Genomic DNA, 15,313 nt, shown 5'->3' with positions numbered 1-15,313 from the left:
AGCATTGTGAAGGAATTTGCATCTTAAGTGGTTCATGATCTAAAGCTTCAGGAATCCACGACCCCCCAAGCAGGGCCTGCTTCTGGGGACTTTGCCCTTAAGAGATAGCAATCAGTATGGAGCAAAATTTTCTGTGAGTTCAGCTGGTGCACTGGAGAGCAAGTCCTGCTCCTTGAGGAAGTGTCCCGACAAGGTAGGTGGTGGGGTCATTAACTTCTGGATTCAGTGCACTTATGGTTTTGTGTGCAACCACCTAACAGGACATAGGCAAAGCATCCTTGAATGCTACAACACTGACTGTTGCTTTGCTGTGCCCTGCTTCTTTTTGTGCCTCTTGGTCTTTCGAGTAGTCTTAGGATGTACTCAAACACCGGCGGAAGCCTGTATCCTAAACTTCTTATGATGCCTAGGCTCACCATTGATTGTCTGGGTGGTGCTCTCCTTCTCAGCACTCACCAGCACAATACAGTAACCAAACCCAACCACACAAGTGAGGGTGAAATCAGGAGAATAATATGCTGAAATGAGACTGCAACAGAGGCCGACCACTGGGCTTCACCTCCTATTGTTAGTCCCTTAGGTCACCAGAGAATTAGGACACTATGGTGCCACCCCGAATCCCATGATGGGAGATGGGCACAAATTCTCAGTGCAGTGAGTCTGCATACCTGAAGAAGAGACTTTCTCCTTTTGCAGCATCATTTCAAGATGAGACCTGCGGTCTTGAATTGAAGGTGCAACAGAATGCATGGTGCAAGGGGTTTGGACCCCGGAGAATCCTTAGCTTCTGGGCACTTAATGCCCTTCCCTTGAGTGCGAAAACAGGATACGGGGAATGTTCCCAAGGGATTTTCAGTAGTTAGACTTTATGCAAGGATCCATGCCAAGTTAATGTTTGTGTTTGATTTAAGGCCCTAAGTGGCCAAGGATATGCCCGGATCTGGATCGAATGCTCACTGTACCACTGGAAAAAAGCTGCATCCGGCTGAAGACCCCAAAATATGCCATCATTTGTATTGGGTTGCTTGTGTTCTGGTTCGAAGGGGAGCTGGCTTGGCAGTTGGGCTGGACTCTTCCTATTGGAGTAGGACCAAGGCTGATTTGAATATGGCTGGGTCTATTTCCAGGTGTCATGTTGGGAAAAGAACAATAGGTTTCCAGTGGTTTAACTATTTGCAATCATTCATCCCATCACCTTTTGTGGGTGTGATGCAATGCTCAAAGTAGCCACTGGTATGTACAGAAGTAGGTCCAGTGCTCACTGTACTACTGGAACCAAGCTGCACCCCAATGAAGAGGCCCAAATAGTCTGAAACTGGTTTTGGAATGCGTCTGTTCCCGTTCAGAAAGCACCTATCTTAGCAGTTTGGGCTGGACTGTTTCCATTAGAGAAGGACTAAGGCTGATTTCCATACAACTGGGTCTAATCTGAGGTAGAATGGTTGGCAAAAAAAGATTGGTTGGAATGGAGTAGTGATCAATCATCAGTAGTTAGACTAATCCCATGCATTCTTCTAATCACCTTTGGTGTGTTTGACAGCTGGAACAAAACATTAGATGCTGGGTGTTATGTGGTCTTATGATCAATTGCAAAATTTTCCCAGGGATTGCTTGTACAAGCAGGGATTGCTTGTACAAGCTGAATTTGGCCTTCAGTACTCCCAAGTTTTGTTGGCACTCTTGCAACTCTTCCATGTCTTCATGCCTTACTCCCCTGACATCACAATCCTGGCAGAAGTCTCTCTCTCAGAAGCAAAATGTACACTGTGTCAACTACCTAGAAGGCCCAGGTGTTTACCAAATATAGAACTTTAATTATCAATACAACAGACTCCTTCTCTGACTTTAAAAGTAAGTGAGAGAGGGATTTAGGCCCTTTGAAGATTTTGCATGGTCCGTTGCACTGATGACCCCACGTGAAGCTATAGACTACTTCAGTTTTAGTACCTCCATCATATACAGTGGACTCCACATTGATTATGAACGGTAAATAGAAGTGACAGCCCCAGCTGCCTTAGTTGACACATGATAGGGGAATATGCCCTTCACAATACATGGGGCTGTGAGGTATTTTAACCATCTTGGGATTGCATTCACGACACACTGGAGGGTGTTTTGTGTAGACGGATTAACCTTCCCCCAAAACGGCCCTATTAAACAAAATTGATGATGAGGGAGTTACTCTCACAGAAAGGACCTTAGTATGCCTGGGATTCGTGAACAGAAAGTCAGGATGTGGAGGCAATTGCCCCCTCCGTCCAACCTACCAGTCCCAGGATGGTGGGTGCTGGACTTGGCACTCTCTGCAGGGTCACAACCATACCTTTTGTTTTTTCTCCTCATGTTTGCTGAAAATTAATTTTTGTGAGCCTTAGGGTTCTTTGAACTTTACCACTGCTAACCAGAGTTAAAGGGCTTGTGCTCACTCCTTTAATCATGGAAAATTGGCTTACACCTAATTGACACATTTAGGTTACCTATAATGCCCTGATAAAGTGGTACTACATGAATCCAGGGCCTGTAAATTAAATGCTACTAGTGGGCCTGCAGCATGTATTGTGTCACCCACTGAAGTAGCCCTTTAAAACATGTCTCCTGTATGCCATTGCAGCCTGTGTGCAGTTTTAAACTGCCAATTCAACGTCATAAAATAAACATTTTTCCAAGCCTAAACCTTCCTTTTTAATACATATAAGTCAACCCTAAGGTAAGCCATAAACAGGACATAAGGCAGGGTGCAGTGTATTGGACATGTACTTTAAAGATTTACATGTCCTGGTAGTTTTAGTCTTACATTTGTTTTTCACTACTGCAAGGCCTATCTTTCCAATAGGATACCATTGTATTACCTTATTACATTTAATAAGTGCTAACCTTTGATTGGGAATATGTAGAAATGTCATATTTGGTCTCAAAAGAATTGTAATTTAAATTTAAAATCCTCTTCATTGGTAGAGTTACAATTCTGAAATTGCCACTTTTTAGAAAGTTAGAATTTTTTTGCCCTAACCACTTGGTGACTACAGCCTGTGTCCTTGGTCAGATGACTTTGAAAATGTGATGGCTGGCCTTTGTGTATTCCTCCCAGACAGAAAGACAAGGGGGGACTAAGTATTGGTAGGATGCACCAGCCTGTTAAGAGCTGTTTCCTGCCCCAATTAAATTTCAAAGGGGCTCCCTCCAGCACACTCACAAATAACTTGACACCAGTCTTTTGTCACCCTAGACCTCTTGGAGCCTGGGCATGGGAAGGGGCAAGTATCTAGAACAAGATGTACAAAGGCCTAGAACGTTCTCTCACTTCAAAGCCTGGCACCAGATGTAAATATTGGAAGCTCAGACTAACTCATCAATTCACTCCTGGACCTGTGGAGGACCATCAAATGGTCAGCCTTGTTCTTCAGAGGACACCCCTATTGCCTGAGGCCTGCCTGGTGCTTCAAAGGACTGACCTGCTGCTATTACTGGACTGCCCTGCTGCTTGAAGCCTGCCTTGTACCCTCAGAGGTCTACGCTGCTGCTTGATGCCCGCCTTGCTGCTTGATCCCAGGACTACCAGAGTGACTCCAAGGGCTAGTTGGCTCATCCCCTGTTCTGAGCTGCAGTGACACAAAAAGCTCCAACATCATTAAACACAGACTTGAACCCTGGCTGAAGTGAGTCCTGCTCTCCAAGTGGTGGCCCATATTTTCCACCAAAAATTAGGCTGAGAACATACATGTTCTTTTTCTGGAGTTTTCTTCACTCCAGGGTTCCTTTTGAAGTGCAATTAGAGCTGGCAACAATATATGCAGATTCATGTTTGGATATATGTGCTCTGATCTAATTGGTTATAACCAAGATGATACTATCCAAATTTGAATATTTGAGTTTAAATTGCATCCCTTCCTAAATCCCTCAACTTACTCTTTTGCTGTGGCTGGATATAACTGCTCTCCATAAAACAAATTATTATTACCCCTCCCACATTTAACAATACATCTAATTAAGCTGCCAGAACCATCCACCTTTTCTTGCTACCTGCTAAACAAGCTCATTGAGAAACTAAGTAAGTCCCCTGCCTTGAAAACCATGCCACTGATGAAGCACATAATTTTTGAAATCACTTACACAGACCTTGCTGAGAATAAGTAAAGCACCTGAATCCATAATGACGTCTTAATAATATTGAGGACAGCACCAGATAGTGAGGCCCATTTCAAATATTTTTCTCGAACAAGGAGAGCTTCTTGGCAAGCTGGATCAGATCACAGTAAAGATCATTTACTATCCTATTAAAGGCAGCAGAAATTAAACAGAGCTATGTGGCTTAAACTATAGGCATACCCATTGCAAAGTAACGTATAAAGCATTGCCTGTGGCTGTTCCAGCAATACTATAATATGGTTTGCAAATTGCACATGCCCTGCGTGTACCCATGTCTAGGTAATTGGCCCCTATCCGGATACTTACTTTAAAACATGAAATGCTGTTCTTTGGTTCCCAGTCAGAGGGGCAGTTCGGAGGGACTGTTGTTATTGGGACTGGAGGAGACGTTAAACCAGTACCCCACCGTTTGCAGATGGATTTGGCTTTCTGTTCGCAGTTTACCACCTCCCATAATCCACCTGCCATTCCGGTCCTCATTACAACACATCCTTGTTGTCTTCCTTGGTGCAATAAAAAAAAATCATCAATTGTCACCAAAATCAAACAAGCATTCCAGAGTCTTACAATACATTGATCTGTGCATAGGCACAAGCTTAGCAGATAGACAAGGGTGTAGATAGCATGGTTATTTACATTTTAGAACAATATGTGTATGTGTGTATATATAAATAAGATTTCATCACAGTGTCTAACCTGAATAAATTAGTAATGTGAGTGCGATCAGCTTACAATTGCTTATCTAATTATGATGGTCAAATACAATAATTACATTCAATCCTATAGAGAAAAAAGACTGCTATAAAAATATATAAATATTATAAGATCAAAAAATACATATAGGAACTTCCTATATAATACATCCTTTTATTAGCATGAATGTAATAAATATCATATTTCTGTATAAAAAGACAGGCAAAAAAATGCTTAGGCTACGCACTCCATCAGCTTATTCAAATTCTATTATAGAATAATGTACAAGGGCAAGTCCCTAATAACATTCTATACTTGATTCCCCTATAATCACCACCCAAATGTGCTCAGTGCAATAAATAATATAAAAAGGTGTTTGAATATGAAAACAGTATGCTCTACTATTCCTGATAGAATATATATATAAAGACCTAACATAACCAAGATATGTCTCTGTTAGTTTTTGGATAACTTCATAAATAAAAAAAATAATAATTCTAGGCCTAGTGGCTAATTCCAACTAACGCTAAGTTACAGAATATTTCATAGGTCAACATTCCTATGTACAGTAAAAATTGTAAAAAGTGTCAGAATATAGTATGTCAAGTGGCCTTGTAAGAGGGACACGAGAAATAGAATAGTTCACAGCCTTAAAGAAGACAGGTGTAAAGTTCTTAATCCATATTAAAACCCATAGGTTCTTTATTGTCCAATTCCAAAATAAACCATGACTCTAATTTGGGTATATCTCTCTCTCTGTCACCTCCTCTTTTTCTCTTAGGAACTTGCGCCATACAGCTGTATCTTAATTCTAGAGGATCACCCTGGTGATGTTGCTCTAAGTGCCTGGCAATGGGATAACTACGATCCTTGTTTGTAATTGCCCAGATATGTTGTAGTATCCTCTTATGTACCGGCACAGTGGAAGTACCCACATATAATTTTTTGCAGGGACATGTGAGCACATAAACAACAAACTCTGATTTACATGTGAAATTGCCTCGCACTTTGATTTTCTTTTTTAAAGGGGTTTCAATCATAATACGATTCTTACCGTTCTTACAGGCTATGCATTTAGTGCATTTCCTGAAGCCATCATATCCGGTAAGCCAAGTTTGGGATCTGGTCCTAGTATCATAGTCACTCCTGACTAGATAATCTCTCATAGATTTAGATTTTCTATAGCTTATCATAGGGAGTTTTGGTGTCAGTCGACCAATTACAGGGTCTTCTCTCAAAAGATGCCAATGTTTCTGCATAGCTTGTTGTACTCTCTGATGTTCTTGATTATAGGTTGTAATAAATCTATGCATTTGTGTTGTATCTTTTTTCTTAAAACTAGTTTTTGAGGGATTAAACAAGGCCTTTTCCCTATGTAATTCAGGGGTTCTTTTACTCGCAGCATCTAGTATAGTATTGGAAAACAAAGGTTACGGATGTTATAGTTAGGTTCATATTTCACTCGAAACCAGAGAAATTCAGCAGTTATAGTTAGCTGAGCAAACTATAACTTATACCCCTGCAATGCACTGCTTAAGACATCACATATCACATCACTCATGAGATGGTCAATGACAGCTGGAAATGCAGTTCACTTTCTGCCGGAGCAATGTTTTCATCTGTTTCCATGCACGCATATTTGCGTACAAGGAAACAGATGATAACTCCTCTTTCTGAATGCCGGAGCTGTTCAACAGCTCCGGCTTGCAGAAAACTGAGTTATGTTTGATTTTGCTTGGTGGGAGCTGTCAGCTTCCACCAAGCAAAAACAAATAGTTACCACCTGAGGGGGACACCTTGTTAGGTCCCTTGGAAGGTAGTAGGAGCCTGCCCTATTGGATGGTGGTCCTCAGAGTCATCCATGGCTCCATGAAAGAGGCCTTGTGGCCCCCCTCCACTGTAGTAGTAAGCACTGGGAAGATGTTGGTACCTGGGGCTTTGGAGTGGCCATGCGTCCACCCCTTAATTTGAATGAATTTTCCAGGGAAGGTGGCAGTCCTTGGGGCTGTGTGGGGGCCATGTGGCCCCCTGCATTCATTTTTTGTTGGTAGTCCCAAGGGCTGGGGAGGGCACACTGTTACCCCTGTATTTACTTTTAGAGATTTTCCCTAGGGAGGTGATGGTGCCCAGGGTGCCGGGGATGCTGCATAGACAGCCCATGCATGCATTAAAAGCAGTTACCCAGGAAGGTGGTGGTCCCCGGAGCTTTTATAAGCCCTACGAGGGGGGCCCTGTGCGCCCCCATCCTTTTTCTAACTCCTCATGCCCCTGGAACCTGGTACACCCGGGTGCTCATTTAACAACAAGCACAGGAGGCCATTATTGGTTTTTTTCCAATTTTGCTGAGAATCCATAGACCCACCTGCAAATTTGCAGCAACATTTTTAACCCCCAGCAGTGGTCCCTCTGGGACCCCATCACCACATCTAGGAGGTAAGGGTATTCCTACCCTGTCCCATTTTTCTTAATTTAAATGTTTTTTGTGGGACTCGGCTCAACCTGAGTCCCAAAAAGGTTGCCAACACTTCCTGCTTGAAGTGCTGGTAGCCAATCAGATACAGCACAAAGATCCACGGAGGATCCACATCCCTATAAATACAAATTTAGATTTCAGTTATTATCTCTAAAACTACTGAACTGATTTACATCAAATCACAAAAAGCATGATCTGCGGAAAAAATCTACCTTTCTGCGGTTTGGGCTGTAGTCATGTTCAAAACTGCAATGGGAATGAACATTGGAAAAACACATTTTGGAATTACCCCATTTTCTTGGTGCCCGTTTAATGGGATACCCTGAAACTTTCCAGGCACAAGCTGAAGTCAGTATCAAATTTGTGGGTGACGGTTTGTGAAGATTCATCACCCAGCGCCAAAGTTATAGGCAACTGAAAAACAGCTCTTTAATAGAAACTAAGTCCTAACTATATATACCTACTAGCTACCATCAGTAAGTAAAGCATGTGTTTGTATATATTATCTACTGGCGGTCGCCAGTAGATAGTTATAGTTAGGACCGTGTTTCCATAGGAAATCCGCAACATTCTATTTAGAATAACTTCGGCGCCGGTTGACAAATCCTCGCGAAATTATCAAAATAGGTGGGACGCTCCGCTCCGCTCCTACCCTGAAAGTCTCGGGGGGATTCATCAAGCGGGGGCTGAGAAAAAAGGGGGTCCCAAAAAGCGTTTTCCCCATGCAATTTTCCATAGGGACCTTTAGTCCAAGGTACAGCCTGAACGGCTGAACAGAATTACTTGAAATTTGGCAAAGAGGTAGTCCTCAGGTCAGGCATGTGCCTTTTGCATATATGGTGTCAATCTGTTCAGTAGTTCCTGAGAAAATCAAAAGTAAAATCACATACATATCTGGGCGGAGCCTAACCACACATCTCATCGTGAGATCTGAATAGCTGTCAGTACTTCATCCAAGAAGTGTTGGCAGCCATCTTGGGCCAATATACATGATAGCACCTCATTAAATAGCATTGCAGTTAATAGAAGGTTCTAAGACTTTAGTTACATTATAAATCATTTGTTGATGGTACCATACTCATTTTAGGAATTGTGGTGTGTTCTAAGGTGATTTTACCATGTGAAAAAGCCTTCTGCTGTGATATCACGAACCATGTTTGAGAGAAAAATATTTTCTCATACTTTTCCCACAGAGGTTTGGAAGGTGATCTATAAGCTAAACTGAGAGCATATTTTCTGTAAATTCACATTATCTTTCTCAGTCATGTAAGAATGAAGTCTGACATTCTCAGTAAAACATGTACATCCAACAAGGGCAGAAAATATGTGACACATCTGAATGCCTTCTTGATGGAATCAAAGTAAAAAACTGAAAGTATTTCCTACTGAGGAGACTGCAGTAAATGAGGAAATTAGGAAACTTCATAACAAATAAATCTCCCAAGATGGCCACCAGAGACAAAAGAGCCCAAATGTAGCCCAAATATCACCCAGATGTAGCCCAAGTATAGCCCAATGACAGAATGTCCCAGAGTGTTCTTAAGAACAACTAGAGCGCTTACTGTCTTACTTATGACAAAAGTATGGCACACCTGAAGCCATCTTGATTGGAATAAACTGGTAACACTTAAAACATTTAATTTAAAAAGGAACACAATGAGGGGGTTCATTTTGCCATAGAAATTATGATTAGTGCTGAAGAAAGAAAAATTAGGGCACATTTTGAGTGACTTCTCAAATCCTCTTCTATTTCATTAAAAAATTCTGATATGCAGACTGAAACATGCACTTCTAATACTAGCAGCAGACTTCCGTGATGAGCAGTAGCTTTACTATAGTAATCTAATGAGCAACTAGAGTGCTAACATTCAGATTTTATGGCAAATGTGTGACATATCTGAATACCTTCTTGATGGAATCAAAGTAAAAAACTGAAAGCATTTCCTACTGAGGAGACTGCAGTAAATGAGGAAATTAGGAAACTTCATAACAAATAAATCTCCTAAAATGGCCACCAGAAACAAAAGAGCCCAAATGTAGCCCAAATATCACCCAGATGTAGCCCAAATGTAGCCCAATGACAGAAGTGTGCAAAACACTTATTTTTTGTGTATTTGCAGTTTTATATAGTGCAGACTTGTCAGGTATTGGATTGCTTTACATGAACATTGGTTACATCACACAAGATCAAATTCATTTTGGTTGTAGACGTGGGGAGATTAAGTGATTTGACCAGAATCACAGAATGTTGAGCTGAAGCAGAAACTCCAACCTGGTTCCCCAGTTGCAAAGTCTGCAGCTCTGGAAGTAACACCACACCCTTTCCCCTTGGATGCAACATTTAATCAAGTGGTCAACTGGATAAAAAAACTAAGATTACAAATAATTTAAAAGTTCTTTGTCGCTATTTGAAAACTCAGAAAATATGTCCTCATTTTAGTTTTTTAGAGCACTAACCATAATTTTGATGCAAATAAGACCCTCTCATATATGTAATTTCTAAAGGAAATGCTCTAGGCATTACAGTTTTGATTACATCAAGATGACATCAGGCATTCCACACTTTTGTAATAAATATAGAATGTTAGCAATCTAGTTGTTCATTGGGATACTATTGAGAGGCAGAGGCCAGGGGCACGGACTCTGAACATTGAAGGCAGGTAGGAGAGTGCAGAGGCAACAATTTGACCACACTAGGCAGGCAGGAAGGGCAGTGGCAGCACAACAGACTATGGAGGGCAGTGGAAAGGGGGGCAGGGGCAACAAACCAACAATACAGGACTGGCAAGAGAGGCTGTGGCAATATAATAGACCATTGTGGGCAGAAGGAAGAGGCAGTGGTCATACAACCATACATGCCAACAGACCCGCTTCAGCCAGGAAACGTCCAATGTTTTTAAGCTCAAATGGGCTTTACTTGATCTGTTTCCTGTCTACAATCTTCTCTTTTTCAATGTAACTCAAAGGGGAAAATCAATACCCCCGTTTTATTTCAAAATCTCCCTCTTACCAAGTTCAAAATGTTCGCAAGTATGGTACATTGGATCATGGTAGGCAGGAGGAATTGGGGTAGGGACATGGACTCGGATAACAGAGGACAGGAGGGACATTGAGAGGTGTACCAAACTGACCCTACAGGGCAGGCATCAGGGTTTGCAGCAGCACAATACACCACACAAGGCATGCGGGACGGGAGTGCAGCACAACAATCCATAGAAAGCAATAGGGAGAGGACAGGACCATGCACATGGACAACAGACAACAGAGGGGAAAGAGGCAATGGTAGCTAGCTGACCATAATGGACAGACAGGAGAGAAAGCTGCAGCATAACAGACCATAAAGGGCAGGAGGGACGGATCAGGGGCTTTACAATGGAACCGACAAGCCAGGAGGGAGGGAATAGGGGTCTGCACATGGAAACAGAGGACTGGGGGCAAGGGGGCAGGGCAGGAGCAGCAAGATGACCATGGAGGTCAGGCAGGATGGGCACTAGAAACAAGACACACCATGGAGAGCAACAGTGAGACTATGATGGCATACACAAAGACCATGGAGGGAAGGTGGGAGGGGGTCAGGAGCAGCTAGCTGACCACACAGGGAAGGTGGGAGGGGCCATGGCAGCACAGAAGACCATGCATGGCAAGCGGGAGGGTTAGTGGCAGCACAATGGCTATGATGGGCAAGAAGAAGGGTGCAGGGGCATGCACAAAGGACCATGGAGGATAGAAGGGAGGGTCAGGACCTGGGCACAGACAAGAGAGTTCAGGGGAAGGGGCATCACAACAGACCGTGCGGGGCAGGCAGGAGGAGCAGTTGCAGCACAACAGACCAGGGAGGGCAGAAGGGTGTGGCAGTAAAATGGACCATGGAGGACAGGAGGAAGGGGATAGGGGCATGGCATGTGGACAGGGAGGGTGGAGGTGGCAGGGACAGGTTACAGTCATCTGACAATGCTATGCCAGCCAGAAGCATGCTGTGACTCTCAAGTGAGGTCCGTCTCCTTTCCAGAGAGTAAAATAAAAAGTATTACACATCCGGCGGTGGATGTGTGTTTTATTAACTGTGAGGGGGGTTTCTTGCATAGTTTGGTCGAATTTTTGTTGAATCCCCTTTAAATGGCTTGGTGTGCGTGTGTATTAAATGTGCCCGTCAATAGCTACCCATGTTTGTATAAATAAACGACAAGGGTGTCTACTTGGAGAGTACCCACCGGCGGGGGCGCCGGGATTAGGCACGGTAGGGCGTCAGACACGTCAGAGCTTCACTAGCGGTGTAAATACATTCCACGTGGATGCATTGAATGCATAGTCGCCTTTTAATGAATATCAAGCAAATCGTCATGGTGATAGGTACATACGGTTTGTCCAGCATGTCCTAGGTGTTTCTATAAATATATATTTTTTTAAAATAATAAAAAACAAAGGCCGCCCCCGGGGGATGGGGTCCCCGGGGCCATAAGTGGCCTGAGGAGGGGGCAACGCGCCCACTGGCCAGTTGTAAGTTGGGGAATTAATTCCCCTTCAATACTGAGGGTCCCTGAGGGCCAACTAGCCCAACAGGTATCTCCAGTATGCGCCAGGGAGCTGCGTTGCAGACAGGTGTTCTGAGGCCATGCCCCTTTTTACACCTCTATGCAATGCAGCTCTGTGGCGCTTGCTGGAGGTACCTAGTGGGCTAGTTGGACCCTAGGGACCCTCAGGATTCAAATGAACTTAATCTCCCAACTAAAAACGGCCACAGGGCGTGTTTACACAGTTGTGAAGGGATGGGACGGGGCCTGAGTTAACGTGTGCAAACATGCCCTGTGGCGCGTTTTAAGTTGGGGAAATAATTCCCCTTCAATCCTGAGGGACCCTGGGGGCCAACTAGCCCACGAGGTGCTTCCAGTAAGCGCCACAGAGAGGTGGTGCAGGCCGTGCCCCTTTTCACACCTCTCTGCAATGGCACTTACTGAATGTACCTAGTGGGCTATTTTGCCCCTAGGGACCCTCAGGATTCAAGGGGAATTAATCTCCCAATTTAAAACGGCCACAGGGCGTGTTTACACAGTGGGGAAGGGAGGGGACGGGGCCTGAGGTGACGTGTGCAAACATGCCCTGTGGCGCGTTCTAAGTTGGGGAAATAATTCCCCTTCAATCCTGAGGGCCCCTGGGGGCTAACTAGCCCACCAGGTGCTTCCAGTAAGCACCACTGAGCTGCGTTGCAGAGAGGTGGTCCAGGCCATGCCACTTTTTACACCTTTCTGCAACACAGCTCTGTGGCGCTTGCTGGAGGTACCTAGTGGGCTAGTTGGACCCTAGGGACCCTCAGGATTCAAATGAACTTAATCTCCCAACTAAAAACGGCCACAGGGCGTGTTTACACAGTTGTGAAGGGATGGGACGGGGCCTGAGTTAACGTGTGCAAACATGCCCTGTGGCGCGTTTTAAGTTGGGGAAATAATTCCCCTTCAATCCTGAGGGACCCTGGGGGCCAACTAGCCCACGAGGTGCTTCCAGTAAGCGCCACTGTGCTGCGTTGCAGAGAGGTGGTCTAGGCCGTGCCCCTTTTTACATCTCTGCAACGCAGCTCTGTGGCGCTTACTGAAGGTACCTAGTGGTCTAGTTGGACCCTTGAGATCCTCAGGATTCAAGGGGACTTAATCTCCCAACTTAAAACAGCCACAGGGCATGTTTACACAGTGGGGAAGGGAGGAGATGGGGCCTGAGGTGACGTGTGCAAACACGCCCTGTGGCGTGTTTTAAGAGGTAGTTTTAATCCCCCTGCCCTATTATATACTAGGGGCTTACAGAGGAGGTCATGCTAATCACAGGGGGACCCCAACGCATAGGTGCCGATCACGATCCGGTAAAAAATGTCCCCGTACGACTCGTATCGGGTCTTTTTACCGTACGAATCGTACAAGTGCCGTACGAACTGGCAATCACGATTCGCATGGTAAAAAGTCCATACGAACCGCACTGGGAATATATCCCCACACGTCCTCGGGTCGGAAAATGTGTCCGACACGTCCTCGTACGATTCACCGTACAAACGTGAAAGGTGAAGTCCGACCGGGGAATCACGATCCATCCCGGGCGTCCGAATGTACAACCGTATGGTGAAAAGACCATCCGCACCGAACTCCCATAACAACCATGGAGACGTCCAAACAGGTGCCCGGTACGTGCCGTACCCCCCCCAGCCCCCGTAGGCACGCGCCGACCCCCCCCCAGCCCCCGTAGGTACGCGCCGACCCCCCCAGCCCCCGTAGGTACGCGCCGACCCCCCCCCCAGCCCCCGTAGGTACGCGCCGACCCCCCCCAGCCCCCGTAGGTACGCGCCGACCCCCCCCAGCCCCCGTAGGTACGCGCCGACCCCCCCTGTGTGTACACCCGTGTACGGTGCGTACCCCCCTGTGTACGCTCAAGTCGAACCCCCCCATGTACGCTCGAGTCGAACCCCCCCCGTGTACGTTCGAGTCGTACCCCCACCCGTGTATGTACGGTGCGTACCCCCAGCGCGTAGCGCTGGGGGTACGCACCGTACATACACGGGTGGGGGTACGACTCGAACGTACACGGGGGGGTTCGACTCGAACGTACACGGGGGGGTTCGACTCGAACGTACACGGGGGGGTTCGACTCGAACGTACACGGGGGGGTTCGACTCGAGCGTACACGGGGAGGTACGCACCGTACATACACGGGTGGGGGTACGACTCGAACATACATGGGGGGGTTCGACTCGAACGTACACGGGGGGTTCGACTCGAACGTACACGGGGGGTTCGACTCGAACGTACACGGGGGGGTTCGACTCGAACGTACACGGGGGGGTTCGACTCGAGCGTACACGGGGGGTACGCACCGTACATACACGGGTGGGGGTACGACTCGAACGTACACGGGGGGGTTCGACTCGAACGTACACGGGGGGTTCGACTCGAACGTACACGGGGGGGTTCGACTCGAACGTACACGGGGGGGTACGCACCGTACACGGGTGTACACACAGGGGGGGTCGGCGCGTACCTACGGGGGCTGGGGGGGGTCGGCGCGTACCTACGGGGGCTGGGGGGGGGGTCGGCACGTACCTACGGGGGCTGGGGGGGGGTCGGCGCGTGCCTACGGGGGCTGGGGGGGTACGGTGCGTACCGGGCCACCTACTCTGGTCGATTCGCGCCGTACTTCGCTTTTGCGGCACTTTTTGGGTGCCGTGAAAATATTGCCGTCCGGACTGCTGTCGGTTCGAATCGTAATTCCTGGTTCGTGAAACGCTGCCTGAAAGCGTCCCGACGTCACGTCGCAGCATTCCCGGATCACATTCGTATGTATATTTTCGTCGGTCGGTGTTTTTTACGATTCGTACGGAAATGGTGTTTCCGTGCGAATCGTAATTCCATGTTTGTAAAGTTTTACGACCGGGTACGAGTCGGACGGGGAATTCGCTCCGACCGACGGTTCGTACGCGGTTTTTAACGGATCGTAATCGGCACCATAGTGTTCCCTCATGTATGTAGGTGTTTTCACTGTATTCTGAATGTCTTTTAACATAGCACTGGCTCTAGGACTGGTTAGTCAGACTCAGTTACCACCAGCATCTGTCTGAAAAAGTTGAGGGTACAGGATGATTTTGCAACAAGGCTTCTTTCTGCTCTTCTGTTTGTTCTTTCTGCACATTATCCTTCTTCCTGCACTTTTCTTCGTCTTTGAGGACTTCTGTTGCTTCTTTCTGCATTTCTTTTTTTTCTTTCTGTGCGGTTTTTTTCTTTCTTCACATGTCCTATCTCTGTAGGCATAGTTAGAAATTAACATTTTAAAAACCTTTGAAATTCACTGAAAAAACCATAGGTTTCAGGCACGTTATAGTTAGGAATTAGCATTTAAAAAACCTTAGAAATTGACTGAAAGAACCATAGGTTTCAGGGGCGTTATAGTTAGCTGGACTTTTCACTCGTACAAAACCATTGAAATTCCCCCATTATAGTTAGTTCAGCTAACTATAACTTGCGCGCCCGC

General features: G+C 45.8%; 1 protein-coding gene across 1 annotated transcript in view; it reads right to left on the bottom strand.

The window, feature by feature from the left end:
* The window catches only part of LOC146789395 (macrophage mannose receptor 1-like), a 742,402-nt gene that overhangs the window by 525,662 nt on the left and 201,427 nt on the right, over positions 1-15,313 (bottom strand). Inside the window, exon 12 of the mRNA XM_085631522.1 lies at positions 4,453-4,649. Within this exon, the coding sequence (XP_085487648.1) occupies positions 4,453-4,649 (197 nt within the window). The remainder of the gene's footprint in view (positions 1-4,452; positions 4,650-15,313) is intronic.

The sequence above is a fragment of the Triturus cristatus genome, chromosome 10, assembly GCF_964204655.1.
Source record: "Triturus cristatus chromosome 10, aTriCri1.1, whole genome shotgun sequence".
Taxonomy (NCBI): Eukaryota; Metazoa; Chordata; class Amphibia; order Caudata; family Salamandridae; genus Triturus; species Triturus cristatus.
The sequence above is the reverse complement of the archived record's forward strand: the minus strand, read 5'-3'. Positions and strand labels throughout refer to the sequence as shown.